The sequence below is a fragment of the Chiloscyllium plagiosum genome, unplaced genomic scaffold (assembly GCF_037043375.1).
Source record: "Chiloscyllium plagiosum isolate Xiang-an unplaced genomic scaffold, Cpla_swu_hap1 HiC_scaffold_2, whole genome shotgun sequence".
Classification (NCBI taxonomy): Eukaryota; Metazoa; Chordata; class Chondrichthyes; order Orectolobiformes; family Hemiscylliidae; genus Chiloscyllium; species Chiloscyllium plagiosum.
The window spans coordinates 89,093,843-89,115,156 of NW_028270140.1; the positions used below are offsets into that span (position 1 = coordinate 89,093,843).

Consider the following 21,314-nt stretch of genomic DNA (forward strand, 5'->3'; position numbering starts at 1 on the left):
GGCTAAGGAAGTTTGCATGTCCTGGATGTAGGTTTGCTTGCTGAGCTGGAAGGTTCATTTTCATACGTTGCATCACCATACTAGGTAACATCTTCAGTGAGCCTCCAGACAAAGCTGGTGTTTCCTGCTTCCTATCGATATGTTTGAGTTTCCTTTGGTTGGTGATGTCATTTCCTATGGTGGTGTCACTTCCTGTTCGTTTTCTTCGGGGTGGTAAATGGGATCCAAGTCAATGTGTTTGTTGATAGAGTTCCGTTTGGAATGCCATGCTTCTAGGAATTCTCGTGCGTGTCTCTTGTTTGGCTTGTCCTAGGAACTCTATCAACAAACACATTGACTTGGATCCCATTTACCACTCCGAGAAAAAGAACAGGAAATGATGTCACCACAGGAAATGACATCACCAACTCAAGGAAACTAAAACATATAAATAGAAAGCAGGAAACACCAGCAGTGCTTCATCTGGAGGTTCACTGAAGATGTTATCTAGTATGGTGATGAAATGTCTGAAAATACCTTCCAGCTCAGCGAGCATACCTACATCCAGAACCTCAATCTGAGCTACAAATCTTCTCAAAACCTGGCATGTCCGCTATCACTCTTAGCAACTTTTTAGGTGCATCATAGAAAACATCCTCTCTGGACATATCACAGCATGGTATGGCAATTGCTCCCATGATAGTTAGAAATTACAGGGAGTAGTGAACGCAGTTCAGTCCATCACGCAAATCGGCATTCCATCCGTTGACTCCAGCTGTACTTCCTACTTTGGGAACGCAACGAACATAAACCTTTTTGCGTCAGACAGAGGACGTGGAAGTTTAAACACATGCGAACAGATTCAAAAGTACCTTCTTCCCTGCTATCAGTTTTTTTGAATGGACCTCTCAAATGTTAATTCTCGTCACTCTCTGCACCTTTTCTTTGACTGTAAGACTGTATTCTTCACTGTGTTCTGCTACCCCGATGCACTTTGTATGGTATGGTATAGCATGTAAAACAACACTCTTCACAATCTCTCACATGCAACAACAGTCTAATCTTTTTTGCTGCTGATTCCCCCAAGCCGTCCCACCACCACTGGTATCCTATGGGGCCATGACTTCACTTCCCAGTTGCTGTTGATGTCTTCCCACCTCGCTTGTGGTGGAGGCTTCAGGAAGTGAACAACTAGCATCGGAGGGCTGCTGATAAGTGGGCACTTTATCCTAGCTTTGTTCAGAACAGTTTTGGCACTGATTGAAGTTCTGGAACATTAAGTTCACCAATAATACAAAATGCTAGAGATTAATATTGGTGATTAGATGTTAGTGTTTTGGTGTATATCACTGCAAGTTATATAACCTGTCAATTTCTTTTCAGTTTTATCATTTTGCCACCAGATCTTTTGTCACGTGTATAATAAGGGTATTTAAACTTGGGTCATTGTGCTAAACATAAATTCCATCTACCTATCCTGATAACCTTTCATTAACTTCTATGCAGACATAAAAGGCTTGATAGCGATGTAACATAATCAGCAATTACTAGCACAGTTTCCATTGTGCTTTACTATAGTTCTGGTAACTAGGGATATAACACTCCAGTGAATGCTAAACCTCTAAATACCATGCAGAACAAGTTCCTTCAAGCACTGCAGCACACTTAATAATCATAGTTTTTGTTTGTGGAGTTCAATTGACCCTTGATTTATTTTTGGTTTTATGGTGCTTCCACAGCATTAACCTATAACGATGTGAATTGAATTTTAGAAACAAGTCATACCTGTGCTGTGTTCTGCAACCATAACCCAACCTTTCTATTTAATGTTGGTACCACTTGTATTTGACAAGCTATTTTGAAATAATTGTTTTACATTATCAGCTATAATCTGAAGTTTAGGATGATGGGGCTTCTCTGTTGCATTATCCCAATAGATGCTGGTTTTTTGGTAGAAATTTCCTCTTCTGTCATGCTCGATTTCATGCTTCCAAATAATTTCTATAGTACAAATGAAAATGGTCAACATTTTGAGCAGTTTGTGTGACATTGTTTTAAATGTCTTACTTTCTTGACTTCTTAAAATGAAGATATTGAATCAGTGCCTGACCTTCAAGTTTTGAAGAATAAAGTTGACATTTTGTTTTTCTTTCCAGTCTTAAAGTTACATCTTCTGAATCTCGTAGCTTTAGTGATTTGTTGCCAGTAATCATAACTTCACAATTACACAAAACAAATCAAGGCTAGGCTTTCTGGGATTTTAAAATATAATTATCAGCTTTCCATAATGCACTTTTGGGTTACAGTATTTTCCTGAAGCTTATGGATAAACTTTGACAGAGTTTAAAGTTTTTTTTAGAATAAAACACTTATCCTTGTTTGTATAAATAGATCAGTCCTTCACAGGAATAATCCTTTTTTTGGCAATGCTTCTCCAAAGCTGCAATCTAGTTTTGTTTCAGTAGATCACATCCTGATATTGCTGTGGAACACCCAGTGACTGTTTCTGCTCCTATGTCATACGGGTTTACTTATTTCACCGTAGCTTTGCTTGCTTAATTACATAGTATTTATAAAGAGATGAGTTTATATCGCGCTCGTAAGAGCAGCTCTCCTATATTTTTGCGTAATTTATCATTTCGACTGCAATTAAGATCTTATTCTCCTGTTAAACCTTTTTACTTCTCAACCTCTTCATTTAAGATATCTCTTAAAACCTAACTCTTGGTCATTTGTCCTAATGTCACCTTGTAAGGCCTTCAAGTATTATTTGGTACATTGAAGGACTTTGGGACTTTTGCATTAAAGATGCTTTTGAAATTTGAATGTTTGAAGAGTATTGGAACAGGAATTATGCATTCAATTGTCAAGCATGCTCAGTTGTTCAATTTGATGGGTAAACAAGCTTAATGATTCATTTGATACTTCAACCATAGTTGCACAAGGGGGCTTTTTAGTTATGGATTGTGGATGTCATTGACGAGCCCAGTTTCTAATTGCCTTCAATGGTGGTGATTGCCTTTTTGGAAGGCTGTAGACTTTGTAGTGAAGATACTCCCACATAGGAAGGGAGCACAATCCATTTACTTCAGAATAGTGTGAATCTGGTAGGAATATATAAAATAATTAAAAATCTGGAATTTATTTTTATGCATTCATTACCCTGGAGGGTAAGGGCTTATGCTCGAAACGTCGATTCTCCTTCTCCTTTGATGCTGCCTGACCTGCTGCGCTTTTCCAGCAACACATTTTTAAGCTCTGATCCCCAGCATCTGCAGTCCTTACTTTCTCCTAGTTGAGAGTTAAGTACATTTTTGAGAGTCTGAGATTTATATGTAGGCCTGACCAGGTGAGCAAGGCAGTTTCCATCCCAAAAAGAAAATAAATGAACCTGTTGGGTTTTTCCTGACAAATGGTGGTTGTTTTATGATCATCATTAGACTTTTAATTCCAGATATTTAGATTGCATTCAAGTTTGATGTATTTGGTTGGATATGTGGCTATGCATGTATGTTACTACTAAGGCTTGCTTATTTTATCTGATTATTTTACTGGAAAGTACTGGATTTTTAAACCTGTTTAATCAACCTGTTGAGGTGTTATTAAACACCTCTGGAGCAGGTGGGACTTGAGCAAGGCCCAGAGTCCAGGATAGGAACACAAACGGGCCCTTGCCCCCTCAACTTACGACAAAATAATGAATTAGATCGGCTGAGCTGTGTGCATCATCATCCTCCTCATCCACATCCTCACATGCTCTTGGTGTTACTCCAATCTTTTCAACTGCTTTACACTAAGCATAAAGTCATACAACGTGGAAACAGACCCTTTGTTGAGAGTGTGGTGCTGGAAAAGCACAGCAGGTCAGGCAGCATCTAAGGAGCAGGACAATTGACATTTTGGACATAAGCCCTTCATCTTGATGAAACGCCAATTCTCCTGTTCCTTGGATGCTACCTGACCTGTTGTGCTTTACCAGCACCACACTCTTGACTCTGACCTCCAGCATCTGCTGTCCCTACTTTCTCCAAACAGACCCTTTTGGTCCAATTCATCCACCTTGACCAGACATCCCAATCTGAGTCGAGAGTCCCAGTTGCCAGCATTTGGCCCATATCCCTCTTAAACTCTTCCTGTTCATGTACCCGTCCAAATGTGTTTTAATTGTACCCAGTTCCACTACTTCCTCAAGCAGCTCGTTCCATATACACACCAAACTCTGTATGAAAACATTACACCTCAGTTCCTTTTTAAATCTTTCCCCACACACCTTAAAGTCTAGTTTTGGATTCCACACCTTACGATAAAGACCTTGGCTATTTACCCTATCAATGGCACTCCTGATTTTATAAACTTCTATATGGTCACCCCTCAGTCTCTGCCCCAGGAGGAAAAAAGCCCCAGCCTATTCAGCTTTACCTTACAGCTCAAACCCTCCATATAAGCAACATCGTTGTAAATCTTTACTGCACCCTCTCAAGTTTAACAACAGCCTTCCTAAAGAAGGTGAACAGAATTGTACAAAGTATTCTAAAAGTTGCCTCACCAATGTCCTGTGCAGCCTCAGCATGACATCCCAACTCCTATACTTAATGCTCTGACCAATGAAGCGAAGTGCGCCAAGTGCTGTTTTTACAAATCAGTCTACCTGAAACTCCACTTTCAAAGAACAATGCACTGGCATCCCGAGGTCTTTTTGTTTGACAATACTCTCCAGAGTCCTACCTTTAACTGTAGAAAGCCTGCCTTGAGTTGTCTTAGTGAAATGCAACACTTCACATTTATCTATATAAAGTAAACTCCCGTTGTCTCATCTGATCAAGATCTTGTTCTACTCCGAGATCATCTTCACTATCCATTACACTACCGATCTTGATGTAATCTGCAAACTTACTAATCTTTTCTCCTATATTCACATCCATATCGTTTATATAAATGACAAAAAGCAGTGGACCCAGCCCTGATTTTTGTGACACACCACTGGTCACAGGCCTCCAGTCTGAAAATCAATTGTACATCATCGCCCTCTGTCTCCTACTTTCAAGCCAATTTTATCCATATGATCTAACCTCACTAACCATTCTATTGTGCAGAACATTGTTGAACGCTATGCTGACGTCCATTTTATTCATCTGCCACTCTGTCTTCTTTGTCACCTCTTCAAAAAAAAACTCAATCAAGTTAGTGAGACACTATTTCCCCACACAAAGTTATGCTAATCAGTCCTTACCTTTCCAAATGCTTGTAAATCTTGTCCCGCAGAATCCCCTCCAACAATTTACAAACCACTAATGTAAGACTCATCAGTCTATAGTTCCTTGACTTTTCCTTACAGCCTCTCTTAAATAATGGCACCACATTAGCCAACCTCCAGTCTTCCAGCACCTCACCATGGCTGTCAATGATGCAAATATCTCATCTGGGCTGGCAAATATCTCAACTGAAAATGTGTTGCTGGAAAAGCGCAGCAGGTCAGGCAGCATCCAAGGAACAGGAGAATTGACGTTTCGGGCATAAGCCCTTCTTCAGGAAATGAAGAAGGGCTTATGCCCGAAACGTTGATTCTCCTGCTCCTTGGATGCTGCCTGACCTGCTGTGCTTTTCCAGCAACACATTTTCAGCTCTGATCTCCAGTATCTGCAGCCCTCACTTTCTCCTGGCAAATATCTCAACTCAACTAGCAGTAGACCAGCAATTCTGTAATCCTATTTAATTACAGAGTGATTAAAAGCAGGGATTTGACAACAGTGGTAATTGGAGGGAATATCTGGCAATTTGCATGCAGAATTGCAAGTAATTGCTAAAATTTGCAAAAGCGATCCAAAGTTTAAACACAACCAGTAATTATATTCATCTTTAAAACATACGAGAGATCATACGAGAGATCCATGTTGCAGCATTGTAAGGCAGGTTTAATGTAAAGCTGGTGCTTGGGTAGAAAACGTTTCCAATATTTAGATGATTCTGTGATTGATTCTACCATTTTTTAAAAATGTGCTTTAATTAAATAGAAATATAAATATTTGCAATATGTGAATTTAAAATTCCAAGTAGTGCTTGATGAATGCACTTTTTGTACACTATTGGGAGAATGCTATTAATAGCAATGTTCTTGCCATTAAGATCACATGTTTTCATCTTTCTGTTCCTAACTGCCAGTGCTGACAAACCTAAGCAATTCAAAAGATTGAAACCCACGGATGAACTGAACACTTGCAATGTATGTAGGTATGTGCGAAAGAAAATATCAATGAATCTGGGAAATGTGACTGAATTAATTGCTCCCTCCCCAAATGAGTTAATCTGTTAAATGTGTGACAATTCAGATGCAAGGTGTAATGTTTCCAAATTTTCAGAGAAATTGACGAATTCCTGACAGCTTGGTGAGGAGACCAAGAGACCATGTTTGGAAGGAGCTGTCCCAAGTAACCTATTCAACCCTCTCCCAAGTGTGGGTGTTTAGTGCAAGAATATTTGTCTTGGCAATGAAGGGAATTTGTCATATCTTGCAAGAATGTGGTCTTTTAGGCATGTTTTTCATTTAGAACTACATTCTCATCACTGTTAAGATTTAAGAGCTTACTTAATGATCAAGAAATTCTGAGACCTTTTTTTGTCCTCCAGTTCCACCTATAGTTTGTCCATTTATTGATTATGAATGGATGAACCCCTTTACACATGTAGCAGTCGGAATATAATGGGGCAAATTATTACTTGTTTGAAATACCACTAGCCTCCATTATAGGGATTGATATCTTTGCTTCTATTGCATTTCATTACAACAAAATTCTGATTTCTGACATTTAAGACAGCCATATGACAAGGTGATTGACTGCAGATGGCCCATGTAACTTTCTCCTGTTCCCTAGATGCTGCCTGACCTGCTGCGCTTTTCCAGCAACACATTTCCATCTCTGATCTCCAGCATCTGCAGACCTCACTTTCTCCATGTAACTTCAACCCCCTTAGTAGAAAGCAGTGTTGTAAGTGAACAAACAGGTGGTCAGAACTTGGTAGAACCTAAAACTTCTAGGAGCCAAGTTGGCCATTCAGCCCATCAAAACTGATCCACTACTCATTTGGATTATGACTGATCTAATAATCCTTAACTCCATTTTCCTGTCTTTTCTCCATACCCTGATTCCCTTAACAATTTAAAAGACAGTCTGTGTCAACCTTGAATTTAAATAATGACCCACCCTTAACAGCAATGTGGGGTAAGGAATTCCACTGTCCTGAGAGAAGAAATTCCTCCTCATCTCTGTCTTAACCGAGTGACTTATTATACCCTCTGTCCTAGACTTTCCACAGAAAGGGTAACAGCCTATCAGCATCTCCCTTATCAATGTCCCCTAAGAATTTTGAATCTTTTAATAATGTAACTTCTCATTCTTCTAAATGCAAATGACTACTAACCCAAATTACTGAACTACTCATAAAACAATCCCCCCATGCCTGGAACAACCAAGTGAAACTTGATTGGACTGCGTCCAGCGCCAGTGTCCTTGAATAAGGAGACAGAAACTGTTTACAGAATGTCAGTCTGATTTGAATAGTTTAACAAGACTTTTTATATTCCATTCCCTTTGAAATAAAGGCCAATTTGCCTTCCCTGTTAACTGCTAAACTTGGTTGTTAGCTTGTTTTTGTCTTTGTGCTGGAAAATTCCCAAATCCCAAATGCAGCTTTCTGGAGGCTTTCTCTATCTAAATAATAATCAGCTCCTCTCTATCCTTCCTAAATGGATAACCTTACATTTTCCTCAATTATATTCCAACTGCCAAGTTCTTGCCCACTCACTTAACCTGTCTATATCCTTCTGAAGACTGTTGTCATCACCACTTGCCTTCCCACCTATTTTGTCATCCACAAACATAGTGATTGCACATCTACTTCTGTAACCCAAGTTGTTAGTAAATTATAAGTAGTTATCGCCCCAGCAAAGATTGGGTGGAGATCAGCTGCATTTCTGGTTGTCAACAGACTGCATTCTTAACCAGCTTCATTTTTACTTTTAAGTAATGAATTTAGGACTAACAGTTAATTCTAATACAACTCATTCTAACTCCTCTCATTATCCTTAATTATCACAGAATAGGTAGAAGCAGATGACATATCTGCTGAGTGCTCCTTACTCTAGCATAACATGATCCCAGTGATATCTAGAAGGTGATTTAGACAATAAACAGAAAGATGTGCACACATTTGATTGAGCTGGTGGAGTAGTTAAGAAGGACACAAAGTCTTATTTAGAGTTTCAGGAAGTTGCTGTGTATTTTTCTTTTCAGAATAAAGTGCAGAATTGGAGGCAATTAATTAGATTTACAACAGGTGATGGGCATAGTTCCATAAATAATGATTTTGTGTGTGAAAGATTTTGGTTCCCAAAAACTGGGACACCCTTACTCTGACTTTTGGTTACAGTGCTGACAACTGCGACTTGACATTAGCCATTTCTTCCCACCTTTGTAACCATTGCCATTCCTCCATTTTAAGTGAACTCCATTTGTTGCTATTTATCTCAAGCAGATGCTTCTCTTTCCACTGTCATTACTTCTAGTGTCCTCCAAAGGATCTGTCTGTAGCTTTCTCTTTTTTCACATTATATGGTGCTTCCTCAAAAACACCAATAAATTGATTAAATGTGATTTCCATTTCATAAAATCATTTTGACTCTGCCTGACGACTACCTAAAGCATTTCTCATTGCCTTGTTTTAAGTACTTAATAGTTTCTAATATCTTCCCCACATCAGATGTGAGACTGTTTTCCTACTTTTTTATTCACTTCCTTTTCAAATAAAGGCATTACATTGACTATTTTCCTTGTTCATGCAACCTTCTCCAAATCTAGGCAATTCTGAAAAATTTGTCAATTATCTCATGAGCCATTTATTTTAAGACCGAAGGGAAAGAATTCACCAGTCATGGGGATAAATCAGCCTGCAGCTCAATAGTTTGCTCAGTCCCACTTCCTTAATAATTATTATTTTCTTATTTCTTCCTTCCTTTGTTTCTTGACCTACAACTATTTCAGTATTATTTACTGTAAAGATCAATGCAAAATACTTATTTAATTCATCTTCTTTCAATTACTATTTGCACACTCATTTTGGACAGGGCTGGTGTAAACTCAGCTCTTTTCCTCTTTTTATATGTATGTTTATAGAATTTCTTATGGTTTTTATATTTCCAACCAGCTTTCTCTCATGCTATTGTTTTCCTCATTAATCCTTTAGTCAATATTTGCTTTCCTGTCCAATCTTGACCTGCCCATCTTTTTCTTTAAGTATGATACGATCTTTAAGTTTCTTAGTTAACCACAGTTTGTGGGTTCTACTTTTGGTATTGGATAGAATCTTTTCTGAAATGCACTTTTAAATGTCTGTTATTCTGTTTCTATTGATCTATTCTTTAATCTAAAAATTAGACAAGGGCAGTGAGAAATACTTAACAAATAGCATTGATCCTAATAAAAAGTGATCTTATGCCAATACTTGGTTACCTAGAAATAGATTTACAATAGTGAAGTTAAAAGACACATTTTGTAAAGACAAATTCAATTATGAGATGACATCTATGGAATAAAAAGAGGAAATCATTTGGAAAAAAATATAAAAAATGGTTTAGAATATTAATATCTGGTTGTCATAACAAAGGCTTTTGCAGATTTTGAAATCATGCATTATTGATTCGAAATAAGGAGGTTTGCTTTTAACTTAAAAGCATCAAATGGCTCTATCCAGTTCTAATGTGTCACTAACCTGAACGGTTAACTTTTCTTTCTGTCAACAAATATCAGGCCAGTTGAGTATTTTGAGTTTTTCCTTTTAATTAGATTTCCAACTTCTCAGTATTTTGCTCTTGTTGCTAGTATATTCTTCTTGCACATTCACTTTTGTCGACTTGCCTAAAGGGTGTGTCTTCTAATCTCTTTAGTGGTCGAAAGGATCAGCTGCATTACACAGTAATGTTCCAATCTGTTGTAATAGCACCAGCAGGTGTCATGTTGAGACACCAACTTCAGTTTAATTGTACACTTACACTTGCAGGAATTTTATTGAAATCGGCTCTTTCTTTTGAGCCATAACCAGAATTGGCATGTGTTAATATTCAAAAATAGCAGTGTCATGAAACTGTTCTAGTGCATAAGTTGTTGCTCAAGTTAGCCAAGGTGGCAATATATTTTGATATTGCTGGATATTTCAAAATGTTAAACAGTGAATAATTCAGTTACCTTTCAAATTTCAATTGTCATGTGTTGTCTTTTTGCTTTTCAGCTAGCAGGTTTGGAATAATTATAATAATTATAGAATAATACAGTACAGAAAAGGCTGTACCAAGTGTGTACCACCAAAATTGCACTACTACCTTACACTAGCCCTGCGTCCCTGCACTAGGCCCATACCTTTCAATGTAATGCCACCTCAAGTGCTCATCCAAGTACTTTTTAAAACATTCAGGTTACCTGCCTCAGCTACCCTCCCAGGAGTGCACTCCAGACCACCACCACCTTCTGGGTGAAAAACATTTCTTTCAAATCCCCTTGAGCCTCCTGCCTTTCAATTTAAATGTGTGCACCTTGCTCTTGATCCTTCATTTAAGGGGAACAGCTGCTTTTTCTCCTCTTAGCTATGTCCCTCACAATTTTATCCACCTCTATCAGGTCTCCCCTCGACGTTCTCTGCCCCAAAGAAAATAATCGGAGCTTATCCAGCCTCACTTCATAGCTGAAATGCTCCATCCCAGGCCAACATCCTGGTGAATCTTCCCTGCACCCCCTCCAATGTAATCACAAATCATTAATTCTAATTACTGTCTGGTACCTCTAAGTTCAGAATATTTTGCTTTGTTAATTCATTTAGCCCTGATTCAACTTTTCAATGTCAAATCCTTGATTTGTTCTAATTCCAACTACAAGGCGAGTTTTTATTTCTAAATTGATTGCAAATTCATAACTGTCATATTTTTTCAATTAATTAATAACCTAATCTTTGAGACATTTTGGTGAACATCACATTTGTCAGTCTTCTGGATTTAGTATGTTTTTCTGTAACATGCAACAAATTATAGTAAATCTAGTTTTCTCCATACCCCATTCCATGTCCATATCTCCTCCCCTTATTTGTAATCTCTTCATCTTTTTACTCATCCAACTCTTTGTCGAGCAATTACTGTGGTCAGCTATTTGTGTTCTAGTAACTGTTATTGGGGTGTTTTTGAGTTGTAGCATTTGGCATAAAATTAAGAAATCTAACCTCAACACCTTGTGCAAAAACAAAACTCAATGTAGTAAAGCATCTCTACGTGCTTCACAGCAGCATTATGAAACAAAATTTGGCATGGAGCCACGGCAGGTGATATTAGATAGGAAAGCCCATAGGTTTAGTCGAAGAAGTGTCTTTTAAGTAGAATCATTAAAGAGACAAGAGAATGTTAAGGAGCGTATACCAAAGTTTTGGGCCTAGGTGGCTGAAGGCAGATAAAACTGGGATGACTCAAGAGTTTAGAAATGGGTGAGTGTAATATTTTGTGGATTGTTTACAATGTCTCCTTGAATGCTTGTTCTCAAATGTTGATTTATTTAAGTGCATAATCTCTCAATTTTTTTGCAGCCATGTGCTATTTTAAACTGACCATGTTGTTTGTTGCCGTGAGTCACTGATTCAGCATAGAAACAGACCCTTTGGTCCACCATGTGTGTACTGACAAACAAACACCAAACTGCATTAATCCCATTTCCCTGAACTTGGTCCATAACCTTGCATTTTAGGTACTCATCCAGATTCTCCTCAAATGTTGCAAGAGTACTTGCCTTGACCACCTCAACCACCTCATTCCATGTATCTGCATGTTGCTAATTCTTTTTCAAATCTCCTCTCAACCACTTACACCTCACTTCAAACCTCTGGTCTTCAACACGTCTGCCACAAAGAAGAGATTCTCACAATCTAACCTATGCCTCTCATAATTTTGTGTACCTCAGTCAGATCGTCATTTCAGCCTCCTCTGCTCCAAGGCAAGCAAACGCAGCCTATCTAGAATCTCCTCAGAACTGAGATTTTCCACCCCAGGCAATGTCCTGGTAAATCTCTTCTGTACCCTCTCCTGTGCAACCATGTCCTTCCAATGGCATTGCAACCAGAACTGCTCACTGTATTACATTTGTGGCCTAACCGATATTTTATAAAGTTTTAACAAGACGTCCTTGCTCCTAAATGAAGGCAAGCATCCCAAATGCCTTTTTCACTACCTTGTCAACTTGTACTGGAATTTTGAAGTGTCTGTGGATTTGAGCACCAACGTCTTGTTCCTCAGTACTCTTTAAGGACTTACCATACATTGTGCATATTTTTCCCTTATGAGACCTCCAAAAATACATGACTTTGCACCAACGGGACTAAATTCCATCTACAATTGCTTTGTCTAGTTTGCCAACTGATCAATGTCAGACTGTAGCCAGAAACTGTGCTTCACACTATCAACAATACCATTGTTATGGGGCTTGAGAATGTAAAAATATCAAAAATGAACACCATAGAGTGACTTGCTACATGGAATGTGCTGCCTGAGAAAGTGGTTGAGGCAAGTATGCTTGCAATATTTAAGGAGCATCTTGGTGAGTACCTGAAATGCAAGGACATATGTGGTTATGGACTAAGTTCAGGGAAATGGGATTAGTCCATTTTGGTGTTTGTTGGACGAGAATTTTAAATTTGAGGTGTTGGTTCAACAATAAGCAATGTATGTCAGCCTGGACAGGTATAATGGTTGAACAGGATTTGGTACAAGAACGGAGCTTTGGGTAACCTCAATCTAATGAAAAGTGGAATGAGACAAGCCAATAGTGCTTTTGAAAAATCAAGTCTATTTGTTGGTTGCATCGCTTTAATTGTCTCAAAACAAAACCTTTACTCGACTGGAGAATTTGCCAGGCCACAGGAATTCACATGTCAACACTGGAGCTTTGAAACATGAAAAAAAATGTGCAGCATAAAATGAGATGAAAAATAGTTATTTTAGAAAATAAGGGTTTTCTTTTCCCACAAAACAATTGCAGCTACTTTGTCAGCAATGCAGTCTTCACTCTGCTCACAATGCTTCAGCTTTATACAAGTGCAGACTGGGGAGCAGTACTGCAATTGACAGACCAGAGTGTGCCAGATTAAGGAGGTCCAATCTGTAGTGGTGACAATGGCAGATGGGTTTTAAAACTTGAGACCCTGGTCACAGTATATGCACAATCCTGAAACCATATTAGCTATCTAATCTGTTATTGCTGTTGCTATAAAATAAGATAATGTCTTCTTCTATTAAAGCACTTTTGTGGCAATGTTTGCTTTAAATATACATGGGGTGATTAATTGAAACTGGGAGCTAGCACACTTTTTTTTATCTCAAAGGTTGAAATTTTATACACTTTCTGTTATAGCAAAACACTGATTTCATCAAAATATATCAAGACTATCTGTGTTAAAGGAGTAAGCAAGAAAATGAAACTAAGTATTTTGGGAAGGAAAGTGGTCTAATTGCAAAAAGGTTTTGAGGTTGAACATAAGGGTTGGTAACAATTTTCAGCTGCTTCTTTCAATGCTGTTAAAGTTCTTTTAAAACTCACTATAATGAGTTTAAACAAGCTTCTTCTGCTTTGACTTTGAGAATTCAGTCATATTAGTTAGTTCCAAGGAACTGGGGAGAAACTACATTTTCCACAGAATCTAGCTCAATCCGACATACGTAATAAAGAAAAAACTTGAATGAACGAGATGCTGAAGGTACTAATAAACAAATGGACTTGTTCCCACGTCAGCCAAAGCAGCCAATATATATTGCAGGGCATATTTAATGTGTCCCAGTGCTCTTCTGCTTTAATAATAAAATACATTTGAATATGTTATTCATCTCTCTTCCTTCTTTGTAAAATCAATGTTTGCTTTAAATAAAACTCTACAAATGGCCACAGCCTTCTCCTCACTGTAGATAATGTCTGCTAAATTGACACTGGCAATTGCCACAATTGAACCTGATTATGTTGCCACAGGCATGTTTTATCCCCTCATGAAACCAGAGTATTGTGGTTAATTAAAGTAACTGTGCTGGTCCTGTCTGACTGCCTACTAGGACAGATCCAAACAAATCTGGTTTTCCACATCTGCCGGGCTGTTCACATCAAGTATCATGCTTATCTAAAGAGCTATGGAGAATGACCGGTGAACATAATTGCAATAATTTGTTTCTATTAGTTTCTCAGAAAATACATGAAGTAGATTAGGTTCCTGCAAAAAACAATTACTTAATAACTTCGATGACGCCCAGAATTTATTGAAGTAGGGAATCTTATGGTGTGTGTTGATTTAGATTTTTTTCACAGCACGTTGGAAGTGTACAAGGTCAATAGAGCATCTATTTTCTTGATTGAGGATAGTGAAGACGATGTTTGGTATGCTTGCCTTTATTGGTGAGTGCATTGAGTACAGGATTTGGGAGGTCATGTTGCAGCTGTACTGGACATTGCTTAGGCCATTTTTGGAATACTGCACGCAATTCTGGTCTCTCTGCTGTAGGAAAGATGTTGTAAAACTTGAAAGGGTGCAGAAAAGAATTACAAGAATGTTGCCAAGGTTGGAGGGTTTGAGCTACAGGGAGAGTCTGAATAGGCTGGCACTTTTTTCCCTGGAGTGTCAGAGTCTGAGAGATGACCTTACAGAGGGTGAATAACCACTGTCTTTTTCCCATGGTAGTGGAGTCTAGGACTAAAGGGCATAGGTTTAAGGTGGGAAGGAAAAAATTTAGAAGGGATCTAGGGGGCAACTTTTCCATACAGAAGGTGGTGCATGTGTGGAATGAGCTGCCAGAGGAAGTGGTGGAGGCTTGTACAATTATAATATTTATCAGGCATCTGGATGGCTACATGGATAGGAAGGGTTTTGAAGGATATGGGCCAAATGCTGGCAAATGGGACTAGATTAATTTAGGATATCTGGTCAGCATGGATGAGTTGGACCAAAGGTTTTGTTTACATGCAGTACATCTCTCTATGATTGAATGAGATCAGTCTGTACCACCTCAACCAATTAAATTTGAGAATCCAGAATGAAAAGTGAGATGAGGAAATAGGATAAACTTGAGTAAAATTTGATACAGACAAAGAAAAGATTAGGTTCAGAGAAACAGTGATAAAAGAGAAATAAAAATATAAAGGTTTACAGGTGCACATTGCCATTTGCAGGCATGTGGCTTCACAATTTAAATTGTTTTTATCTGAGTCTCTTGTTGAGTGGCATACCAAACCATTAGTCACTCATTAACAGGATCTTTGTACCATCCTGCTGGGATGAGGTTAACTCCAAATTAAAATACACAAGCAGCAAATTTTTGTTACTCCTGGGAAGTTAGGCAGTTTTTATTCATTCACCGGATGCGGGTGATGCTGGAAAGGTAAATATTTATTGCCCATTTCTAATTGCACTTGAGAAATGGTGGCAAACTGCCTTAGGAACTGAGAACAGGAGTACGCCATTTAGCCCCTGAACCTGCTCCCCCAATTTAGTTCTTGGCTGATAATCCACATGAACACCATATTCCCACACTATTATATTTTGATTCGGGTGATAAAAGGAATGATACAATATTTCCAAGTCCTTTAAGAAAGGAAACTGCTGTCCTTACCTGATCTGGTTGACATGACCTCATACCCATAGCAATATTGTTGACTCTCAACTATTATCTGAAGTGACAGGCTTTTCAGTTATGTAAACCATTAGAAGGAAATGGGGAATTAAAATAGCCAGACCATCTGGCATTGACCTAGATTGCAGAAACAGCACTATCAACCCTGCAAAGCTCTCCTTACTAACACCTAAAAACCAGAGCTAATTGGGTGAATTGTCTCTGACTAGTCAAGCAACAGCCAGACATTCTGTAAGCTGTGATTCTGAGCATGACTATCACCCAGACTCCCCTATCACCTTCCTTTGATATGTCCTGTCCTGTTAGCAGGACAGGCCCAGTAGAGATGGTGGTATAGTGGTAGCCTAGGTGTCCTCTCAAAAAGGTTGCTAACGTCATAGATGCCAGTCTTCAGCCACTTCGATTCATTCTGTGTAATAGCAAAAAAAAACTATATCAAAACGTTGGTGGAACTGAATGTTGCCAAGTCTAAGGGCCCTGACAACATTCTGACAATTGTGCTGCACTTCTATCGAACGTGTTCCAGCTCAGCTACAAAACTGGTATCTACGTGACAGTGTGGAAAATTGCCCCACATACGTCTTAAATGCAAAAGGAAATCCATTCTGGCCAACCTCTGCCCCATCAGCCTACTCTCAATCATCTGTAAAGAGATGGAAGGTGTCATCAACATTACTGTCAGGCAGCACCTACTCAGCAATAATCTGCTCACTGCTCAGTTTGGGTACTTCTGGGGCCATTCAACTCATGAAATCATTTCAGGCTTAGTTCAAATTTGAACAAAGGAACTGAATTCCTGAGGTGAGATGAGAGTGACTTACCCAATTTTGGCACTGCCCCCTAGATTCTAAGTAAGGAGGACTTTGTAAGGTCAGCAGGGCTGCTTTTGCCGTTGTCATTTCTGGTATCCAGTTTGATGTCAGGTGGTCTGTCCATTTCATTCCCTTGTTTTCTTTTTTAGCGGTTTGTACAATTGAGTGGCTTGCTAGATCACTTCAAAGGGCACTTAAGAGTCAACCATATTACTGTGGGTTTGAAATCACACGTAGGCCTGACTGATAAGGACATCACAGCTGAATTTGACAGAGTGTAGCATCCGGGAGCCCTTGGAAAACTGGAATTGGATAAACCTCTGCCTGATGGAATCATTCCTGGTGCATTGGAAGATCGATGAGATCAGTCATCTCAGTTCCAGGACCCCTCTGGAGAGTGTCCTAGGGCCAGCCATCTTCCACTGCATCAATGACCTATCCTCAATCATAAGATCAGTTGCAGTGTGTTTATCTTTGTGAAAGAGCAATATAGTTGGAGATGATGAGGAGCAGTCTTGTTTTTGAACTGTAATCCTGGTCTCTAGACCACCAAAATTGTCATTTTTGACATTTTTGTTTATCCATTTTTAATGTCCTTTGGAAAGCGACTACATGTCAAATTTACAACAGGGTGCAAGGGTGCAGAATTTAAATTTTGTTGTTGGTATTTTGAATGTAGAAGAGTGTATCATATTTGCAATGAGTCCTTGCAAGTAAGAGTTTAAAAACATTGCCTTAGAATAATTTGAGGTTCTATTTGTTACCTATTATAATGAAGCCACAGGTGTTTGAAGTTGTCAGTTCAAGCCCAAGGATGTGATTTGGCCTACACATAATTTCAGACCCACAGCAGTATGGTCTAAACTGATGCTTCAGTGCAGTACAGAGAAACCTACAGAATAGCTGAAGGTATAAGCAGCCCTAAAGTGGCCTTCCATTTTAAGAGTTCAAATGCCTAAATTCTAATATATACTTGTGCTTTCTTTGTGTGCTTTGTCTGCTGATTCTATCGTGGGTGAGCAAAAGGGCCTATGTTATATGAAAATGGCCAGAATTGCTTAATATGCTCCTAAGCACAATGGCAAAGTACCATAATTCATAAAGGAATTGAACTCTTAGGAAGACATCTAATTATAAGTAGGCAAAATTCTACTAAATAGATTAGAACTTCAGTGTTCCTTCATTTTGTCTCATATACTACAATAAGACTAATATAATGAAAATGATACATGATCATGTTTTAAAGATTGGCTTGTAAGCTATTCTGTTTTCAAGTTGTATAGTTGTGCCTGTTTTAATGACTCGCTTGCCTGGGGATAAAGCACATACACAATTACCCACACTCAAACTCAGTGTGCACTGCTTCACTTGAACTTTTTTTGAGTTCTGTTGAATCAGAAATTTAAACATAGTACTTGTACATATCCATCAGAATGGAGTTGGACAGATGAGAGCCTAAGTGATTGGGACTTGACAGTTGAGGTGGAAAACTCATGGAAAGAAGGTCCATTGTATTTCTCTATAGAGAATGTCAACTGGGGCAAATGTTATGTTCTCCCACAAACTATTCCAATCACTGAAAGAGATTCCAACAGCATAAACAATTTTGAAGAAGTCAGTATCCAAGCTGGTAAGAAAAGTTAATCAACAGCTTAAATGTTATAGACACAAATAATTTGCATAACCAGATGTGCTGTCATGCAGAACATTAGTGGATTTGTGTTACTAAGATTGTAAAAGTTTTAGGTGCAAATTACAGTGTTTATCAACTTAAATATTTTCTTTATTGTCTTTTCAGTCATATGACAGTGGACTTGCTCAGGGAGCTGGACTGGAATCGCATGGTAAGTGATAGTTTATAGTTCAAAACTTGTTTATCAGCATGTTTGCCTCCTGTTACACTGCTAAACATCATTGATATAATTACAAGCGGAATGTATACATAGTTTATTATTGACATTGGAGTGATGCATTAAAAGCTGCTGCATTGGCATGTTATGCTGACTGGGTAAAAACCAGGACTGCTGATGTACTGATCCCATGTGCTGAACGGCAAAATGTCATTCTTAAAATCGCTAGTTTTCTGCATATACCAGATATGGTTCAGGCTATCTGGAAGTATTTATTAGCAATATTAAAGTTAAAAGAACATTTGTGCGTGTTAAAAAGTTTATTTCTGTTTTAAAAGTTTGGGATCTTGTCTGTCAATTAGTTGCTGTTTATTAAAAGGTAACAGTCCCTACCTAACAGGCTCACAACAAAGGATAAAGAAATGGTCTGTCTTTATTTACTGGAGTAGCAAATGTTAATCAACTAATGGATAAAACATAGGAGAAAGTGAGGACTGCAGATGCTGGAGAGATAGAGTCAAAAAGTATGGCAGGTTGCACCTGTGGAAAGTATATTTTGTTCTATATGAAACTCACTTCAGTCACTTTCATCTTGGATACTCATATGTAAGAAATATTGTTAGCTGAGTCCAAGGTTTCTCCACCTGAGTTGACACTCATGTCTTGCTGAGTGTTTCATTATTAGCACCTTTGTGCATGTGGTCATCTAATAGTTTGAGGGTAAGCAGGCAGAGAGGTGACCAGCAGTTGAGAAGGTACAGGCACCCAGTTGAGTGCATCTTGCTCTCCAAATATTCAGTTCTGAATTGTTTATTAGGAGAATGCAGCCGGTGACAAGTCCAATGCATCACAGAAGTTTGAGCTGTATGTAGGAGTGGGAGTCATGATTTGGAGATGCTGGTGTTGGACTGCAGTGTACCAAGTTAAAAATCTCTCAGCACCAGGTTATAATCCAACAGGTTTATTTGGAAGCACTAGCTTTCAGAGTGATGCACCTTCATCAAGAGGTTGACAACCACCTGATGAAGGAGCAGCGCTCTGAAAGCTAGTGCTTCCAAATAAATCTGTTGGATTGTAACCTGGTGTTGTGATTTTTAACTTTGTGGGAGTGGGAGAAAGTTTGGAAAAGATTGCTGTGACAGGGAATTCAATAAGGAAACAGTCCAGAGACATGAATTCGAGATGGCATGCTGCCTCCTTTGTGCCAGCATCAAAATGTCATTAAATAACTGCACAGCTTTCCATGGGGGAGGATGAACGTCCAGTGGTCACTAGCCATCACTGCCATCCTTCTTTTGAAGGAATCCTCTTTCACTCTAACGTTTTTATTAAGTGATATAGTCACATAGTAACATGACCTTCTGTATAACACAGCTTGCTATGTGTTGTATTAATTTAGGTGGATCCACATTTTGTGCCATTGCTTCACTGTGTCTAATGGGAAAACTGAATGAGGTTTTTTCTGAGAAGGAACTAAATAGAATAAGACGGTGGTGTATAATGAGGCAGCAAAATGGTTTCCATGGCCGACCCAATAAACCTGTAGATACCTGCTACTCATTCTGGGTTGGCGCAACCCTAAAGGTAATTCAAAATTTAGAATTTTACTTATGCTTAAAGGTTTATGCTTTTTCTTCATTTTGTATTTATCAATATTTGATTTTCACACAACCCAGCCGGGCGAAAGTGAGTACTGCAGATGCTGGAGATTAGAGTCAAGATTAGAGCAGTGCTGGAAAAGCATAGCAGGCCAGGCAACATCTGAGGAGCAGGAAAGTCTACATTTCAGGCAAACGCCCTTCATCAGGCTAACCTGCTGTGCTTTTCCAGCACTACTCTAATCTTTCACCTACCCACACTAGTTTGAAGAATCCAGCTGGGATCAGGGGGAGAGTGAGTAGATCAGAAACCTTCAGCTGCAGTATGTATGGAAGCCTAGTTCTGTGGGAATTCTGCCCTGATACTTTCTTGCAGCCTTTTCCGGTTGGACTTGCCAATCAAAATCCTGCTAAACTGCTCGATGTTTGATGGAAAGCATGTATGGGCTACTTGCTTGGCCTCTCCATGTAAAGTTCACTGCAGCTGAAAAATGGCTTTTTAAGGAGAAAATAAAGCTTGTCCTTTCACTGGTGCTATGAAGTCTATTCTGGAGGAGTTCAAGCTCACCTTTAGGACTTGAATGCGTTATCTAGGCTGACATTTCAGTGTGCAATTGAGGAAGTGCTCAGTCGTTAGAGGTGATATCCTTCAAGTGAGATGTCAATTGTTCAGGGACACCTCGGAAAAGACTGTGAAATGCTTGAGTATCTTTGCTAAAATGTTATGAAAAAAAGATGAGTAGCAGTAATTTCATTGTTACATTGCAAGTTACTTTGAAACAGAAATATGAGCAATAAATAATGTTTTATTGATGCTTCAGCAAAATGTTCAACAGCTCTTGGGAAAATAGAGAAAACAATAAATTGCAACTTTTTGAATATCTTTCAGCTTTTGCAGATTTTCCAGTATACTAATTTTGAGAAAAACAGGAATTACATTTTGTCAACCCAAGATCATATTGTCGGAGGATTTGCAAAGTGGCCAGATAGTCACCCAGGTAAACTCTTGGATTTTTTTTCTCAAATTTATAAAAACGAAGTGTGCATAAATATGGGTGGGAAAAGATTTTATTTTGAAGTTTGGTTGATTTAATATAGAATTTTCAAACTGGTTCTGTGGGAATTAAAACAAAGGTACAATTAAGCAAATTCACTTTGCTAGGTTACAATGAATGTGCCTTCATGGCTATATATTCCTTGACTTGCTATTTCTCAGTGACTACCATTTTCTTCTGTGGCATTATTGCACAGCTGAATTGCCTTAAGTTGCGAAATTCAGGTAGCTAGGGCTAGGAATCATTCGCAGAACTTTGGTCAACTCGGCGTATTAGTTCACTTTGAGTAAGCAGACATTCGAACAGAATGAATTTATTGTGCACAGCTATTT

At 38.6% G+C, this 21,314-nt stretch overlaps 1 protein-coding gene across 2 annotated transcripts in view; it reads left to right on the top strand.

Annotated features, from left to right (window-relative positions):
* The window catches only part of pggt1b (protein geranylgeranyltransferase type I, beta subunit), a 65,595-nt gene that overhangs the window by 42,926 nt on the left and 1,355 nt on the right, over nucleotides 1-21,314 (top strand). For both annotated transcript variants that reach the window (XM_043711043.2, XM_087998500.1), the window contains exons 6-8: nucleotides 18,278-18,323; nucleotides 19,729-19,913; nucleotides 20,817-20,925. In XM_043711043.2, the coding sequence (XP_043566978.1) occupies nucleotides 18,278-18,323; nucleotides 19,729-19,913; nucleotides 20,817-20,925 (340 nt within the window). The remainder of the gene's footprint in view (nucleotides 1-18,277; nucleotides 18,324-19,728; nucleotides 19,914-20,816; nucleotides 20,926-21,314) is intronic.